The sequence below is a fragment of the Macaca thibetana genome, chromosome 7, assembly GCF_024542745.1.
Source record: "Macaca thibetana thibetana isolate TM-01 chromosome 7, ASM2454274v1, whole genome shotgun sequence".
Lineage (NCBI taxonomy): Eukaryota > Metazoa > Chordata > Mammalia > Primates > Cercopithecidae > Macaca > Macaca thibetana.
The window spans coordinates 101,433,397-101,447,895 of NC_065584.1; the positions used below are offsets into that span (position 1 = coordinate 101,433,397).

The 14,499-nt window shown below is 39.5% G+C and overlaps 1 protein-coding gene across 3 annotated transcripts in view; it reads right to left on the reverse strand.

The window, feature by feature from the left end:
• Window positions 1-14,499, reverse strand: part of FANCI (FA complementation group I) — an 82,121-nt gene that overhangs the window by 52,241 nt on the left and 15,381 nt on the right. For 2 of the 3 annotated variants that reach the window (XM_050797625.1, XM_050797626.1), the window contains exons 4-9: window positions 6,122-6,252; window positions 5,222-5,378; window positions 5,085-5,142; window positions 3,513-3,554; window positions 2,957-3,080; window positions 2,410-2,495 (exon numbers count right to left, since the gene is read on the reverse strand). In XM_050797625.1, the coding sequence (XP_050653582.1) occupies window positions 2,410-2,495; window positions 2,957-3,080; window positions 3,513-3,554; window positions 5,085-5,142; window positions 5,222-5,378; window positions 6,122-6,252 (598 nt within the window). Of the gene's footprint in view, window positions 1-2,409; window positions 2,496-2,956; window positions 3,081-3,512; window positions 3,555-5,084; window positions 5,143-5,221; window positions 5,379-6,121; window positions 6,253-14,499 lie in introns of those variants that run through there. The other variant, XM_050797628.1, reaches the window with a different exon arrangement.

Here is a 14,499-nt window from a genome sequence, read left to right on the forward strand (position 1 = left end):
CATGCTTTCCCTTGATAATCCCATTCAGTCTCTTGGCTTTAGTCCCTTCCAGTCTTATCCCAAGTTCCGCCCTCTCCCTACTACTCCAGGGTACCTGGTTAATATCTCCTTATGGGACCCTAATATATTAGTGTGGTCAAAAGTGAGCTAATAAAAAAAATGAGCTAATTATTTTCTCCAAAATCTGATTCTTTGTCAGCTTATTCTAATTTAGTATCTAAGACCACCTTCTCTGCTGGGTGTGGCAGCTTGCTCCTGTAATTCCAGCACTTTGGGAGGCTGAGGCAGGAGATTGCCTGAGGCTAGGAGTTCAAGACCAGCCTGGGCAACATAGTGAAACCCTGTCTCTAGAAAAAATTTTAAAAATTAGCCAGGTTTGGGCTGGGTGCAGTGGCTCATGCCTGTAATCCCAGCAGTTTGGGAGGCCAAGGCAGGCGGATCACTTGAGGTCAGGAGTTCGAGACCAGCCTGGCCAATATAGTGAAAGCCCGTCTACTAAAAATACAAAAAGTAGCCAGGCATGGTGGTGCGCACCTGTAATCCCAGCTAGTAGGGAGGCTGAGGCAGGAGGATCACTTGAACCTGGGAGGCAGAGTTTGCAGTGACCTGAGATCGTGCCACTGCACTCTAGCCTGGGCAACACAGTGAGACTTCATCTCAAAAAAAAAAAAAAAAAAAAAAAAAAAATTTAGCCATAGTGGGGGTTGCCTGAAATCCCAGACACTTGGGAGAGTGAGGCAGGAGAATCACTTAAACTTGGAAAGCAGAGGTTGCAGGGAGTCGAGATTACGCTACTGTACTCCAGCCTGGGTGACAGAGACTCCATTTCAAAAAAAAAAAGAAAAAAATAGAAAAAAATTAACCAGGCTTGGTGTCACGTGCCTATACTCCCAGCTATTGGGAAGCTGAGGCTGGAGGGTCACTTGAGCCCAGGAATTAGAGACTACAGTGAGCTATGATGGTGCTACTGCACTCTAACCTGGACAACAGAATAAGACACTCTTAAAAAAAGAAAAGAAAAAATGAAAAAATAAACCACCTCTAATTAATTGCTCAAGCCAAACTAACTAAATTCTCTGTCTCTCGATTTCCATATCCATAAAATAGAGGTAAAATAGGGTTGTGAGGTTTAAAGTGCTTGGAATAGCACCTGGCACAGAATGAACACTCTACAAATGTTTGCTTAAAAAACAAAAATCTGGCTGGGCATGGGGGCTCACGCCTGTAATCCCAGCACTGTGGGAGGCCGAGGTGGGTGGATCATCCGAGGTCAGGAGTTCAAGACCAGCCTGGCCAATCTGGTGAAACCCCATCTCTACTAAAAATACAAAAAATTAGCTGGGCGTGGTGGCGCGTGCCTGCAATCTCAGCTACTCAAGAGGTTGAGGGAGGAGAATTGCTTGAACCCAAGAGGCGGAGGTTGCAGTGAGCCGAGATCGTGACACTGCACTCCAGTCTGGACAACAGAGCGACACTCAACATCAAAAAAAAGAAAGAAAGAAAAAACAAAAATCCTTGGCCAGGCACAAAGGCTCATGTCTGTAATGCCAGCACTCTGAGAGACTGAGAAGGGTGAATCACTTGAGGCCAGGAGTTTGAGACCACCCTGGCCAACATGGCAAACCCTGTCTCTACTAAAAATACAAAAATTAGCTGGGCATAGTGGTGCGTACCTGTAGTACCAGATACTTAGGAGGCTGAGGCAGGAGAATCACTTAAACCTGGGGGGTGGAGGATGCAGTGAATTGAGATATGCCACTGCACTCCAGCATGGGCGACACAGCGATACTCTGTATCAAAAACAAACAAACAAAAACACCCAAAATCCTCTTTCTCAGACATGTCACACTGTTCTGCCTTTGTACTATTCCCCTACCTGAGAATGTTCTCTGATCTATATATTATGGATCTTATCATTCAGGCTTCAGTTAAAATAGTACATCTGAGAGAGGTTTTCCCTGACCCAATCTAAAGTAGCTATACTGTCAGTGTTAGATCAACCATTTCAATTATCTGCATAGCACTTTTCACTCTAATATTTTTCTTGTTATTTATTTTCTGTCCTCTTCTCACTAAAACTGAAGCTCTGCAAGAGCAGGGACGTTGTCTGACTGGTTCAACACGGTAGCCCCGAGACTAAACAGTTCCTGGCAGAGTTGACACTTAATAAATAGGTTTTAAACTTGCAGCTTATAGGACAATTATTGCTATTTTCCTGGAAAGGTGAAAATGAAAGAGCTGAAGAGATCATGTTATTCTCTTTATTACTGAAGAGCCAAGAGAAGATTAGAAAAGTTTTGTGCTGAGGTGAAGTTAGGCGGTAAAAGAGAAGAAAATGAAGTAGCTAAAATACACAATGAGAAGATGAATTTGTAAAAATGATCTTTATTTCTACACTATATTACTCACTCATCACCAGTCTGTTCCTCATTGTGCTGCTTATCTAGTGCACTGAAGAAGGCTATGATTCCTTCCAAAACACTCTTTCTGCTTCCCTGAAAACAGTACAAAATTTATAAGGTCTCCCAATTAACAGCAAAATAACCAAGTTGAATTCAAAGTACTTTTCAGCTTAAAGAATTCTCCAGTACAAATTTAAATAAATAATCTATGACTTAGACTCAAACTAAGAATGTATAGAACACTTTCATGTTGAAACAAGGTTTGAAATACCTCTTACTGTAAGAATTTATGGGGCCTATAGTCTACCCTTTCTGAGATCTTTATCCCTTTTACCACCACAAAGAAAATGTAGCAATAGAAGAGATAATGCATGTTTTCCTTGGATGAGAAGCATGATCTTTTTACCAGGCCAAACCAAACCACTAAACATGAAATGAAAGCATCTATGTTCGGCTATGTTTGTTCTGCTATGTAAACCAAGGGTATGAATAAGTTGAATGGTCATAACTGGTCATACCACGAGAACTAAGGAGAAACAATTTTCCATTTGTACCTTGGAGGAGAGAACCAGAAGCTGATAGACCAAAGGTGGTATTTCTTGAAGATTCATCTTGGAGAACATGCTCAATGCTTTTTCCACCACAAATTCCACCTCTTCTGCAGTCAGAGGGACATCCCTGTGGATCAAAGATTCTAAAGGCTACAGACAGAGTCCAACTGCCTTGTTTTCAGAAATTCAATTCAGGGCTTTACAGTGGTTAAAATTCCATTAAACATATTTTAAGAAATAAAACTTGGGAGCAGAGAATTAAAGAGATAATAGATTATTATAACTGTCCCTTTTGATTTTTCTCTAATGAACCTTTAAGGGAACCGATAACCTTACCTAAGCAAAGTCATCTTAGAAAAAAAATCATAAAGTTACATTTTAAATAAGTAAATAAAGCCAAAAAGGAGGCAGGAGTGGGGAGGAAATCTGTAACAGAAAACGTAACTACTAATATTCTTACAGTCAGGAGAGCATGATGTTTACGTTTGCTATGGTTTAATTTCTAGCAAGTAAGTTCACAAAGTAGGATATACAAAGAAAAGGGAAAGATGATGCTTACTTGAACATGGAGGTGAGCTGGATTACGTATTGCTGATCCCACCTGGTAGAAGAAAATGACAAAGAAAGTTTATTTCATTCCAACTTATTTAGATATAACTTTGTAAAATTAATGAGGACAAAAAAAAGGGCCAATTCAAGTTTGATTTTGCAATACTGAGAAACAAGATCAAATAAATACCATTTAAAACAATAAAATAGCGGTTGTTAACCTATCTGACTTGCAAAATCAAAATTCTGATGATACCCAATGTTGGTGAAATTGTGGAAAACACACACTCTTCACATACTGTTTTAGGGAATGCATGACAAGTTGGCGGTATTTATCAACTTTAAAAATGCACGTAATCACAGACCTACCCGATTTACTATTTGAAATATATGCCATGTACATGCTTAAAAAGGTCATCTAGATATGTTCAGGCCAGGTGCAATGGCTCATGCCTATTATCCCCACACTTTGGGAGGCCAAGGATCACTTGAGGCCAGGAGTTCAAGACCAGCCTGGGCAATAAAGCAAGATTCCCATCTCTATTTAAAATTTAAAAAGACGTTCATTGAAACACTCTTTGTAATAGCACAAAAACTGGAAACAACCAAATAATCCGACAATTGTAGATTAGCCAAATAATAGATTACTGCAAACCATTAAAAAGAATGATGTAGAGTTGTATATGCTGACATGGACAGCTGTATTAAATAAAAAATGAAAGGTATGTTACGACATGTATTGAATAAACTCTTGTGTAATTAAAAACAAATAAATTGATACATATATGCTTAAAATTATTTATGTAAGGGATCTTATGTAAGCAACCATAAAAACAATTATCTGGTTTAGATAATCTTGGGTATTCCCTTCTTGTTCTTTTTAACAAACCTACATGCAATCACAGTGTTATATAACACAGTAATCTCTTTATTTTGTTAATTATATGGTAAGAATTTTTCATCTTTGATGTATACATTTCACTTTTAATAGGTATAAATGTCATGGAGTGGCTCTACCTTAACTTACATAGTTTACATGTTCTATTACTGTATGCTTATATTGGTCACAAATTTCTTGTTGAACATGTTCATATGTGAGGATTTTCTTGTATGTTGGAGTCATTCTTTAATGTAGATTCCCAGAAATACAATTACTGGTTAAAGGATACATTATTTGTATATTCTACTCCCTCAAAAAAAAAAAAGAAAGAAAAGATGCAGCAGCAGGGTGACTTCCCCAGCCTTCACGACCTTGAGACTCCAATAATGCTTAGATTGGAGCATTAAACACACTAAATTAACATTTAATTATGTGTATCTTAACACAATAAATTGCTGTACTAAGATACACAGTCAAGCAAATAAAACTATACGAACAGTCTTAGAGGACAGAATATAGTAAATCATCTCTTTCTCACTAATTCATTGCAGACTAAATAGTTTTATAGTGTTATATTCAAAACTACAAAAAAGAAGGACTTAAAACCTTCACAGATATAAATTCCTGAAATAAAGTGGTTTTTTTTTTTTTTTTTTGGCCACTTGTATTCCTAAGAAAGTTCTACATATTAATAAGACTCACCTGCCAGAACACAGGATGTTAATCAACTGCTTCTTACACTCTTCCCCACTCAGAACACCTAGAAATGCAAAATATACTGAGCAATAAATTTGAGTATGTGAAGAGAGAAAAAGCCAATAAAATTGGAAGAAAATTACCTTTTCCATAAGCCAGATTTTCCTTTTTGGTAGCCAGGGCAGTGAGAATGATAGGTAGTAACTCCAAAGATTTTCCATTCACTAGGCTGCCTTCTCTGACAGCACTAATAAACTCATTAGCTAATTCAACCAATAATGGTCCTGGAAAATGGTGAGCCTAAAAGTTCACAGGATAAAGGAAATCTCAAGCAGAAATCCCATGTTTGATATATCTTTCTAAGAAATAAAGTCTTTTGCTGAAATAAATTAATTGTCTGAGATCCAGAATTGGTCCCATAAGGGATTTATGGAATCATTCTGCTCTGTCTAGTACATAGTTATAATTGCGCAGGGCTTCAAAAGTTAGAATCCTCTGTCGGTTCCCTAATGCTTTCAGATATGCCAACTCTTCAAAGAGATATATGTCCATGGTACCAGAAATGTAATATGAACATCTAAGTGGATTATAACCCATTCATCTGCCTTTGAGATGGGGTCTCACTCTGCTGCCCAGGCTGGACTGCAGTGGCACAATCTCGGCTCACTGCAACCTCCACCTCCCTGGCTCAGGCAATCTTCTTGCCCCAGCCTCCCAAGTAGCTATGACCACTGACATGCACCACCAGCCTGGTTAATTTTTTTTTCTTTTGTATTTTTGGTAGAGATGGGGTTTCACCATGTTGCTCAGGCTGGTCTCAAACTCCTGAGCTCAAGCGATCCTCCCACCTCAGCCTCCCAAAGGGCTGGGATTACAGGTGTGAGTCACTATGCCCAGCCTGCCTGCTTCTTTGTTTTTTAACAACAGGTCTTATTCATAAATAAGAACTATGCTAGGTTAGGCACTTAAGTTTTCCTTCCCTCAACAAACTACAAACCCCCCAAACTCTACCCTCAAATAAAAGTTTTTGTTTGCCATCTTACCTCCAGCATCAGTAATCCTATGATCTCAGACGCTATTTCTTTCTGCAAATCCCCTGATTCCACCAACTGGATACAATAAGTGTATATCTTACGTCTCCTAAGTGCTCCAGCTTCCTCACAGCAGGGGGATCCTTATTGTTTTAAACAGGGAGTACAGAAACAAAGAAAGAAATCTTACAAGATTGATAGATAAATAGGAAAAATGAACAGGTTTGTAGTTAAATACAAAAAATAGAATTATCAAACAACTGATTACTATAGTGCTTAGAAAAGCAATGGTTGAGGGCTTTGAAAAAGTGCTTAATTTAGCCAAAGTAAAGGGACGAAAATGTCATCTTTTCTTCATCCACCTATTTTATTAATTTATTTGAATAATTATGTAGTACAGGATGAAGTAACCTTCTAATAGGTCTTACAGCTTTTGAGAAGTCCAGTAACCCAAATTTAATAAGTTAATAAATCTATTTTCTTCAAACTTCTGCAATAGTTCTTTAAAATCACAACAGTTAGCAAGCTTTTTTAATGTGCTCTATACAAATACTTGTGAACTTTTAATATGTTCAGTGCTTTCATTTTGATAACTGGATCTCCATTTGATATTTTCACTTGTATAACTCATTTGCAGTCTGAAAATTTTTTTTAGTGCCAGTCCCTGAACATATCATTAAAAGTTAATTTTCTTTGCATTTTAAAATATCTGGATCATGAAGAAAAAGTGATGAAAATAAATAAAAACTGAAAAAAAAAAAAGATAATAACAAGTGTTGATGAGGATGTGAAAAAATGGGCATCTTAATCCAGCCACAGTGGAAAACAGTTTGGCGGTTTCTCAAACACTTAAACATAAGAGTTTCCATATGATCTGGCAATTCCACTCCTAGATATATATCCAAGAGGAAGGAAAACATATGTCCACACAAAAATTTATACATAAATGTTCATAGTAGTATTATTTATAATAGCCAGAAAATAGATACAACTTAAGTCTTCATCAACTCATGAATGGAAAAATGTTGTATATCCACATAATGGAATATTATTCAGCAGTAAAAATAAACTACTGATACATATTACAACATAGAAGAACCTTTGTAACATTAAAAATGAAAGAAGTCAGTCACAAAGGACCATATGTAGAATGATTCCACTAAATGAAATGTCCAGAATAGACAAATCTGTAGAGACAAAAAGCAGATTCGTGGTTTCTTAGGACTGGAATGGACTAGGGGTTTGGAGAGGTGACATCTAAGAGATGCAAACGTTCTTTCAGGGGTAATGAAATTGTTTTAAAATCAATTGTGGTAATGGATACACAACTGTGAATATACTAAAAGCCATAGAATTGCTCTTCCATTTAGTAGTGCACATAGGCAGCTGCTATTGATCTTTCATTATTTCCTTTTCTCTGATATTTCTATAAAACATTTAGCAAGTTTCCATACAGGTTGACTCAACCAATCTTGAAGTTCTTTTGGCCGAGCACGGTGGCTCACGCCTGTAATCCCAGCACTTTGGGAGGCCAAGGCAGGCGGATCATGAGGTCAGGAGATCGAGACCATCCTGGCTAACATGGTGAAACCCCGTCTCTACTAAAATACAAAAAAAATTAGCCGGGCTTGGTGGCGGGCACCTGTAGTCCCAGCTACTCGGGAGGCTGAGGCAGGAGAATGGCGTGAACCTGGGAGGCGGAGCTTGCAGTGAGCTGAGATCGCGCCACTGCACTCCAGCCTGGGACAGAGCAAGACTCCGTCTCAAAAAAGAAAAAACAGGGGCACGCCCAAGATGGCCGAATAGGAACAGCTCCAGCCTCCAGCTCCCAGCATGAGTGACACAGAAGACGGGTGATTTCTGCGTTTTCAACTGAGGTACGGGGTTCATCTCACTGGGGAGTGCCGGACAATCGGTGCTGGTCAGCTGGTGCAGCCCGACCAGCGAGAGCTGAAGCAGGGCCAGGCATCGCCTCACCTGGGAAGTGCAAGGGGGAAGGGAATGCCTTTTCCTAGCCAAGGGAAACTGAGACACACAACACCTGGAAAATCGGGTAACTCCCACCCTAATACTGTGCTTTACCAAGGGTCTTAGCAAGCGGCACACCAGGAGATTATATCCCACACCTGGCCTGGAGGGTCCCACACCCACGGAGCCTCCCTCATTGCTAGCACGGCAGTCTGAGATCTAACTGCAAAGCAGCAGCGAGGCTGAGGGAGGGGCGCCCGCCATTGCTGAGGCTTAAGTGGGTAAATGAAGCCACCCGGAAGCTCGAATTGGGTGGAGCCCACCTCAGCTCAAGGAGGTCGGCCTGCCTCTGTAGACTCCTCCTCTGGGGACAGGGCATAGCTAAACAAAAAGCAGCAGAAACCTTGGCAGAGGTAAATGACCCTGTCTGACAGCTTTGAAGAGAGCAGTGGATCTCCCAGCACGGAGGTTGAGATCTGAGAACAGACAGACTGCCTGCTCAAGTGGGTCCCTGACCCCTGAGTAGCCTAACTGAGAGACATCCCACACTAGGTGCAGACTGACACCTCACACCTCACACGGCAGGGTACACCCCTGAGACGAAGCTTCCAGAGCAAGAATCAGACAGCAACACTCGCTGTGCAGCAATATTCTATCTTCTGCAGCCTCCGCTGCTGATACCCAGGCAAACAGGGTCTGGAGTGGACCTGAAACAAACTCCAACAGACCTACAGCTGAGGGTCCTGACTGTTAGAAGGAAAACTAACAAACAGAAAGGACACCCACACCAAAACCCCATCAGTACGTCACCATCATCAAAGACCAAAGGCAGATAAAACCATAAAGATGGGGAAAAAGCAATGCAGAAAAGCTGGAAATTCAAAAAATCAGAGCACATCTCCCCCTCAAAAGGAACGCAGCTCATCGCCAGCAACGGAACAAAGCTGGACAGAGAATGACTTTGACGAGTTGAGAGAAGAAGGCTTCAGTTGATCAAACTTCTCAGAGCTAAAGGAGGAACTACGTAACCAGCACAAAGAAACTAAAAACCTTGAAAAAAGAATGGATGAACGGATAACTAGAATAATCAATGCAGAGAAGACCTTAAAAGAACTGATAGAGATGAAAACCATAACACGAGAAATACATGACAAATGGACAAGCTTCAGTAACTGACTCAATCAACTAGAATAAAGAGTATCAGCGATTGAAGATCAAATGAATGAAATGAAGCAAGAAGAGAAGTGTGGAGAAAAAAGAGTAAAAAGAAATGAACAAAGCCTCCAAGAATTATGGGATTATGTGAAAAGACCAAATCTACATCTGATTGGTGTGCCTGAAAGTGACAGGAAAAATGGAACCAAGTTGGAAAACACTCTGCAGGATATCATCCAGGAGAACTTCCCCAACCTAGTAAGGCAGGCCAACATCCAAATTCAGGAAATACAGAGAACACCATAAAGATACTCCTCGAGAAGAGCAACTCCAAGACACATAATTGTCAGATTCACCAAAGTTGAAATGAAGGAAAAAATGTTAAGGGCAGCCAGAGAGAAAGGTCGGGTTACCCACAAAGGGAAGCCCACCAGACTAACAGCAGATCTCTCAGCAGAAACTCTCCAAGCCAGAGGAGAGTAGGGGCCAATATTCAACATTCTTAAAGAATTTTCAACCCAGAATTTCATATCCAGCCAAACTAAGTTTCATAAGTGAAGGAGAAATAAAATCCTTTACAGACAAGCAAATGCTGAGAGATTTTGTCACCACCAGGCCTGCCCTACAAGAGATCCTGAAGGAAGCACTAAACATGGAAAGGAAAAACAGGTACCAGCCATTGCAAAAACATGTCAAAATGTAAAGTCCATCAATGCTAGGAAGAAACTGCATCACCTAACGAGCAAAATAACCAGCTAATATCATAATGACAGGATCAAGTTCACACATAACAATACTAACCTTAAATGTAAATGGACTAAATGGTCCAATTAAAAGACACAGACTGGCAAATTGGATAAAGAGTCAAGACCCATCAGTTTGCTGTATTCAGGAGACCCATCTCACATGCAGAGACACACATAGGCTCAAAATAAAGGGATGGAGGAAGATCTACCAAAAGGAAAATCAAAAAAGCAGGGGTTGCAATCCTAGTCTCTGATAAAACAGACTTTAAACCATCAAAGATCAAAAGAGATAAAGAAGGCCACTACATAATGGTAAAGGGATCAATTCATCAGGAAGAGCTAACTATCCTAAATATATATGCACCCAATACAGGAGCACCCAGATTCATAAAACAAGTCCTTAGAGACTTACAAAGAGACTTAGACTCCCATACAATAATAATGGGAGACTTCAACACCCCACTGTCAACATTAGACAGATCAACAAGACAGAAAGTTAACAAGGATATCCAGGAATTGAACTCAACTCTGCACCAAGCAGACCTAATAGACATCTACAGAACTTTCCACCCCAAATCAACAAAATATACATTCTTCTCAGCACCACATCGCACTTACTCCAAAATTGACCGCATAGTTGGAAGTAAAGCACTCCTCAGCAAATGTAAAAGAACAGAAATTGTAACAAACTGTCTCTCAGACCACAGTGCAATCAAACTAGAACTCAGGACTAAGAAACTCAATCAAAACTGCTCAACTACATGGAAACTGAACAACCTGCTCCTGAATGACTACTGGGTACATAACGAAATGAAGGCAGAAATAAAGATGTTCTTTGAAACCAATGAGAACAAAGATACAACATACGAGAATCTCTGGGACACATTTAAAGCAGTGTGTAGAGGGAAATTTATAGCACTAAATGCCCACAAGAGAAAGCAGGAAAGATCTAAAATTGACACCCTAACATCACAATTAAAAGAACTAGAGAAGCAAGAGCAAACACATTCAAAAGCTAGCAGAAGGCAAGAAATAACTAAAATCAGAGCAGAACTGAAGGAGATAGAGACACAAAAAACCCTCCAAAAAAATCAATGAATCCAGGAGCTGGTTTTTTGAAAAGATCAACAAAATTGACAGACCGCTAGCAAGACTAATAAAGAAGAAAAGAGAGAAGAATCAAATAGACGCAATAAAAAATGATAAAGGGGATATCACCACTGACCCCACAGAAATACAAACTACCATCAGAGAATACTATAAACACCTCTATGCAAATAAACTAGAAAACCTAGAAGAAATGGATAATTTCCTGGACACATACACTCTCCCAAGACTAAACCAGGAAGAAGTTGAATCCCTGAATAGACCAATAGCAGGCTCTGAAATTGAGGCAATAATTAATAGCCTACTAACCAAAAAAAGTCCAGGATCAGGCAGATTCACAGCCGAATTCTACCAGAGGTACAAGGAGGAGTTGGTACCATTCCTTCTGAAACTATTCCAATCAATAAAAAAAGAGGGAATCCTCCCTAACTCATTTTACGAGGCCAACATCATCCTGATACCAAAGCCTGACAGAGATACAACAAAAAAAGAGAAGTTTAGACCAATATCCCTGATGAACATCGATGCAAAAATCCTCAATAAAATACTGGCAAACCAAATCCAGCAGCACATCAAAAAGCTTATCCACCATGATCAAGTGGGCTTCATTCCTGGGATGCAAGGCTGCTTCAACATACGCAAACCAATAAACGTAATTCAGCATATAAACGGAACCAAAGACAAAAACCACATGATTATCTCAATAGATGCAGTAAAGGCCTTTGACAAAATTCAACAGCTCTTCATGCTAAAAACTCTCAATAAATTCAGTATTGATGGAGCATATCTCAAAATAATAAGAGCTATTTATGACAAACCCACAGCCAATATCATACTGAATGGGCAAAAACTGGAAGCATTCCCTTTGAAAACTGGCACAAGACAGGGAAGCCCTCTATCACCACTCCTATTCAACATAGTGTTGGAAGTTCTGGCTAGGGCAATCAGGCAAGAGAAAGAAATAAAGGGTATTCAGTTAGGAAAAGAAGAAGTCAAATTGTCCCTGTTTGCAGATGACATGATTGCATATTTAGAAAACTCCATTGTCTCAGCCCAAAATCTCCTTAAGCTCATAAGCAACTTCAGCAAAGTCTCAGGATACAAAATCAATGTGCAAAAATCACAAGCATTCTTACACACCAGTAACAGACAAAGAGCCAAATCATGAATGAACTCCCATTCACAATAGCTTCAAAGAGAATAAAATACCTAGGAATTCAACTTACAAGGGATGTAAAGGACCTCTTCATGGAGAACTACAAACCACTGCTCAGTGAAATAAAAGAGGACACAAACAAATGGAAGAACATACCATGCTCATGGATAGGAAGAATCAATATCGTGAAAATGGCCATACTGCCCAAGGTAATTTATAGATTCAATGCCATCCCCATTAAGCTACCAATGACTTTCTTCACAGAATTGGAAAAAACTGCTTTAAAGTTCATGTGGAACCAAAAAAGACCCCGCATTGCCAAGACAATCCGAAGCCAAAAGAACAAAGCTGGAGGCATCATGCTACCTGACTTCAAACTATACTACAAGGCTACAGTAACCAAAACAGCATGGTACTGGTACCAAAACAGAGATATAGACCAATGGAACAGAACAGAGTCCTCAGAAATAATACCACACATCTACAGCCATCTGATCTTTGACAAACCTGACAAAAACAAGAAATGGGGAAAGGATTCCCTATTTAATAAATGGTGCTGGGAAAATTGGCTAGCTATAAGTAGAAAGCTGAAACTGGATCCTTTCCTTACTCCTTATACAAAAATTAATTCAAGATGGATTAGAGACTTAAATGTTAGACCTAAAACCATAAAAACCCTAGAAGAAAACCTAGGTAATACCATTTAGGACATAGGCATGAGCAAGGACTTCATGTCTAAAACACCAAAAGCAATGGCAACAAAAGCCAAAATTGACAAATGGGATCTCATTAAACTAAAGAGCTTCTGCACAGCAAAAGAAACTACCATCAGAGTGAACAGGCAACCTACAGAATGGGAGAAAATTTTTGCAGTCTACTCATCTGACAAAGGGCTAACATCCAGAACCTATAAAGAACTCAATCAAATTTACAAGAAAAAAACAAACAACCCCATCAAAAAGTGGGCAAAGGATATGAACAGACACTTCTCAAAAGAAGACATTCATACAGCCAACAGACACATGAAAAAATGCTCATCATCACTCGCCATTAGAGAAATGCAAATCAAAACCAAAATGAGATACCATCTCACACCAGTTAGAATGGCAATCATTAAAAAATCAGGAAACAACAGGTGCTGGAGAGGATGTGGAGAAATAGGAACACTTTTACACTGTTGGTGGGACTGTAAACTAGTTCAACCATTGTGGAAAACAGTGTGGCGATTCCTCAAGGATCTAAAATTAGAAATACCATTTGACCCAGCCATCCCATTACTGGGGATATACCCAAAGGATTGTAAGTTATGCTGCTATAAAGACACATGCACACGTATGTTTACTGTGGCACTATTCACAATAACAAAGACTTGGAATCAACCCAAATGTCCATCAGTGACAGACTGGATTAAGAAAATGTGGCACATATACACCATGGAATACTATGCAGCCATAAAAAAGGATGAGTTCGTGTCCTTTGTGGGACATGGATGCAGCTGGAAACCATCATTCTCAGCAAACTATCACAAGAACAGAAAACCAAATACCGCATGTTCTCACTCATAGGTGGGAATTGAACAATGAGATCACTTGGACACAGGAAGGGGAGCATCACACACGGGGTCCTATTGTGGGGAGGGGGTAGGGGGAGGGATAGCATTACGAGATATATCCAATGTAAATGACCAGTTAATGGGTGCAGCACACCAACATGGCACATGTATACATATGTAACAAACCTGCATGTTGTGCACATGTACCCTAGAACTTAAAGTATAATAAAAAAACAAAAAACAGAAAGTTCTTTCATGAATAGGAAGATGTGTTTTTGTACCCTTGCAGAAGAGATCTAATTTACTTGGGCGAAGAAAAATAAACCAAGTTAACATACCTAATTAAGAGTCCAAAGACACTTAATTTTTGCCTTGTAAAATTTTATCCTACCAGAATTTATAAAACCACTATAAGTCACAATCTGCAACAACTTAAACTAGCCCTTGTTCAAGACAGGAGAACAAATATGTCTCACTGGGCATGAAGAATCTCTATACAAGGCACCTTAAGATACCCCATTTCATTAAACCCCAGCGGTTACTCGCCCCTTGTTAAGCATGGATTATGTATTAAACATTGCTGTTCTCTTCTCCACAATCTTAAAAGCACAAGTAAACCAAAGCAGATTTTACGAAAAGCACATTATGTAATTATAGGCTCCAAAATCAGCAACACAATCTCAGGTAGCCACTTCAACTCCCTTCA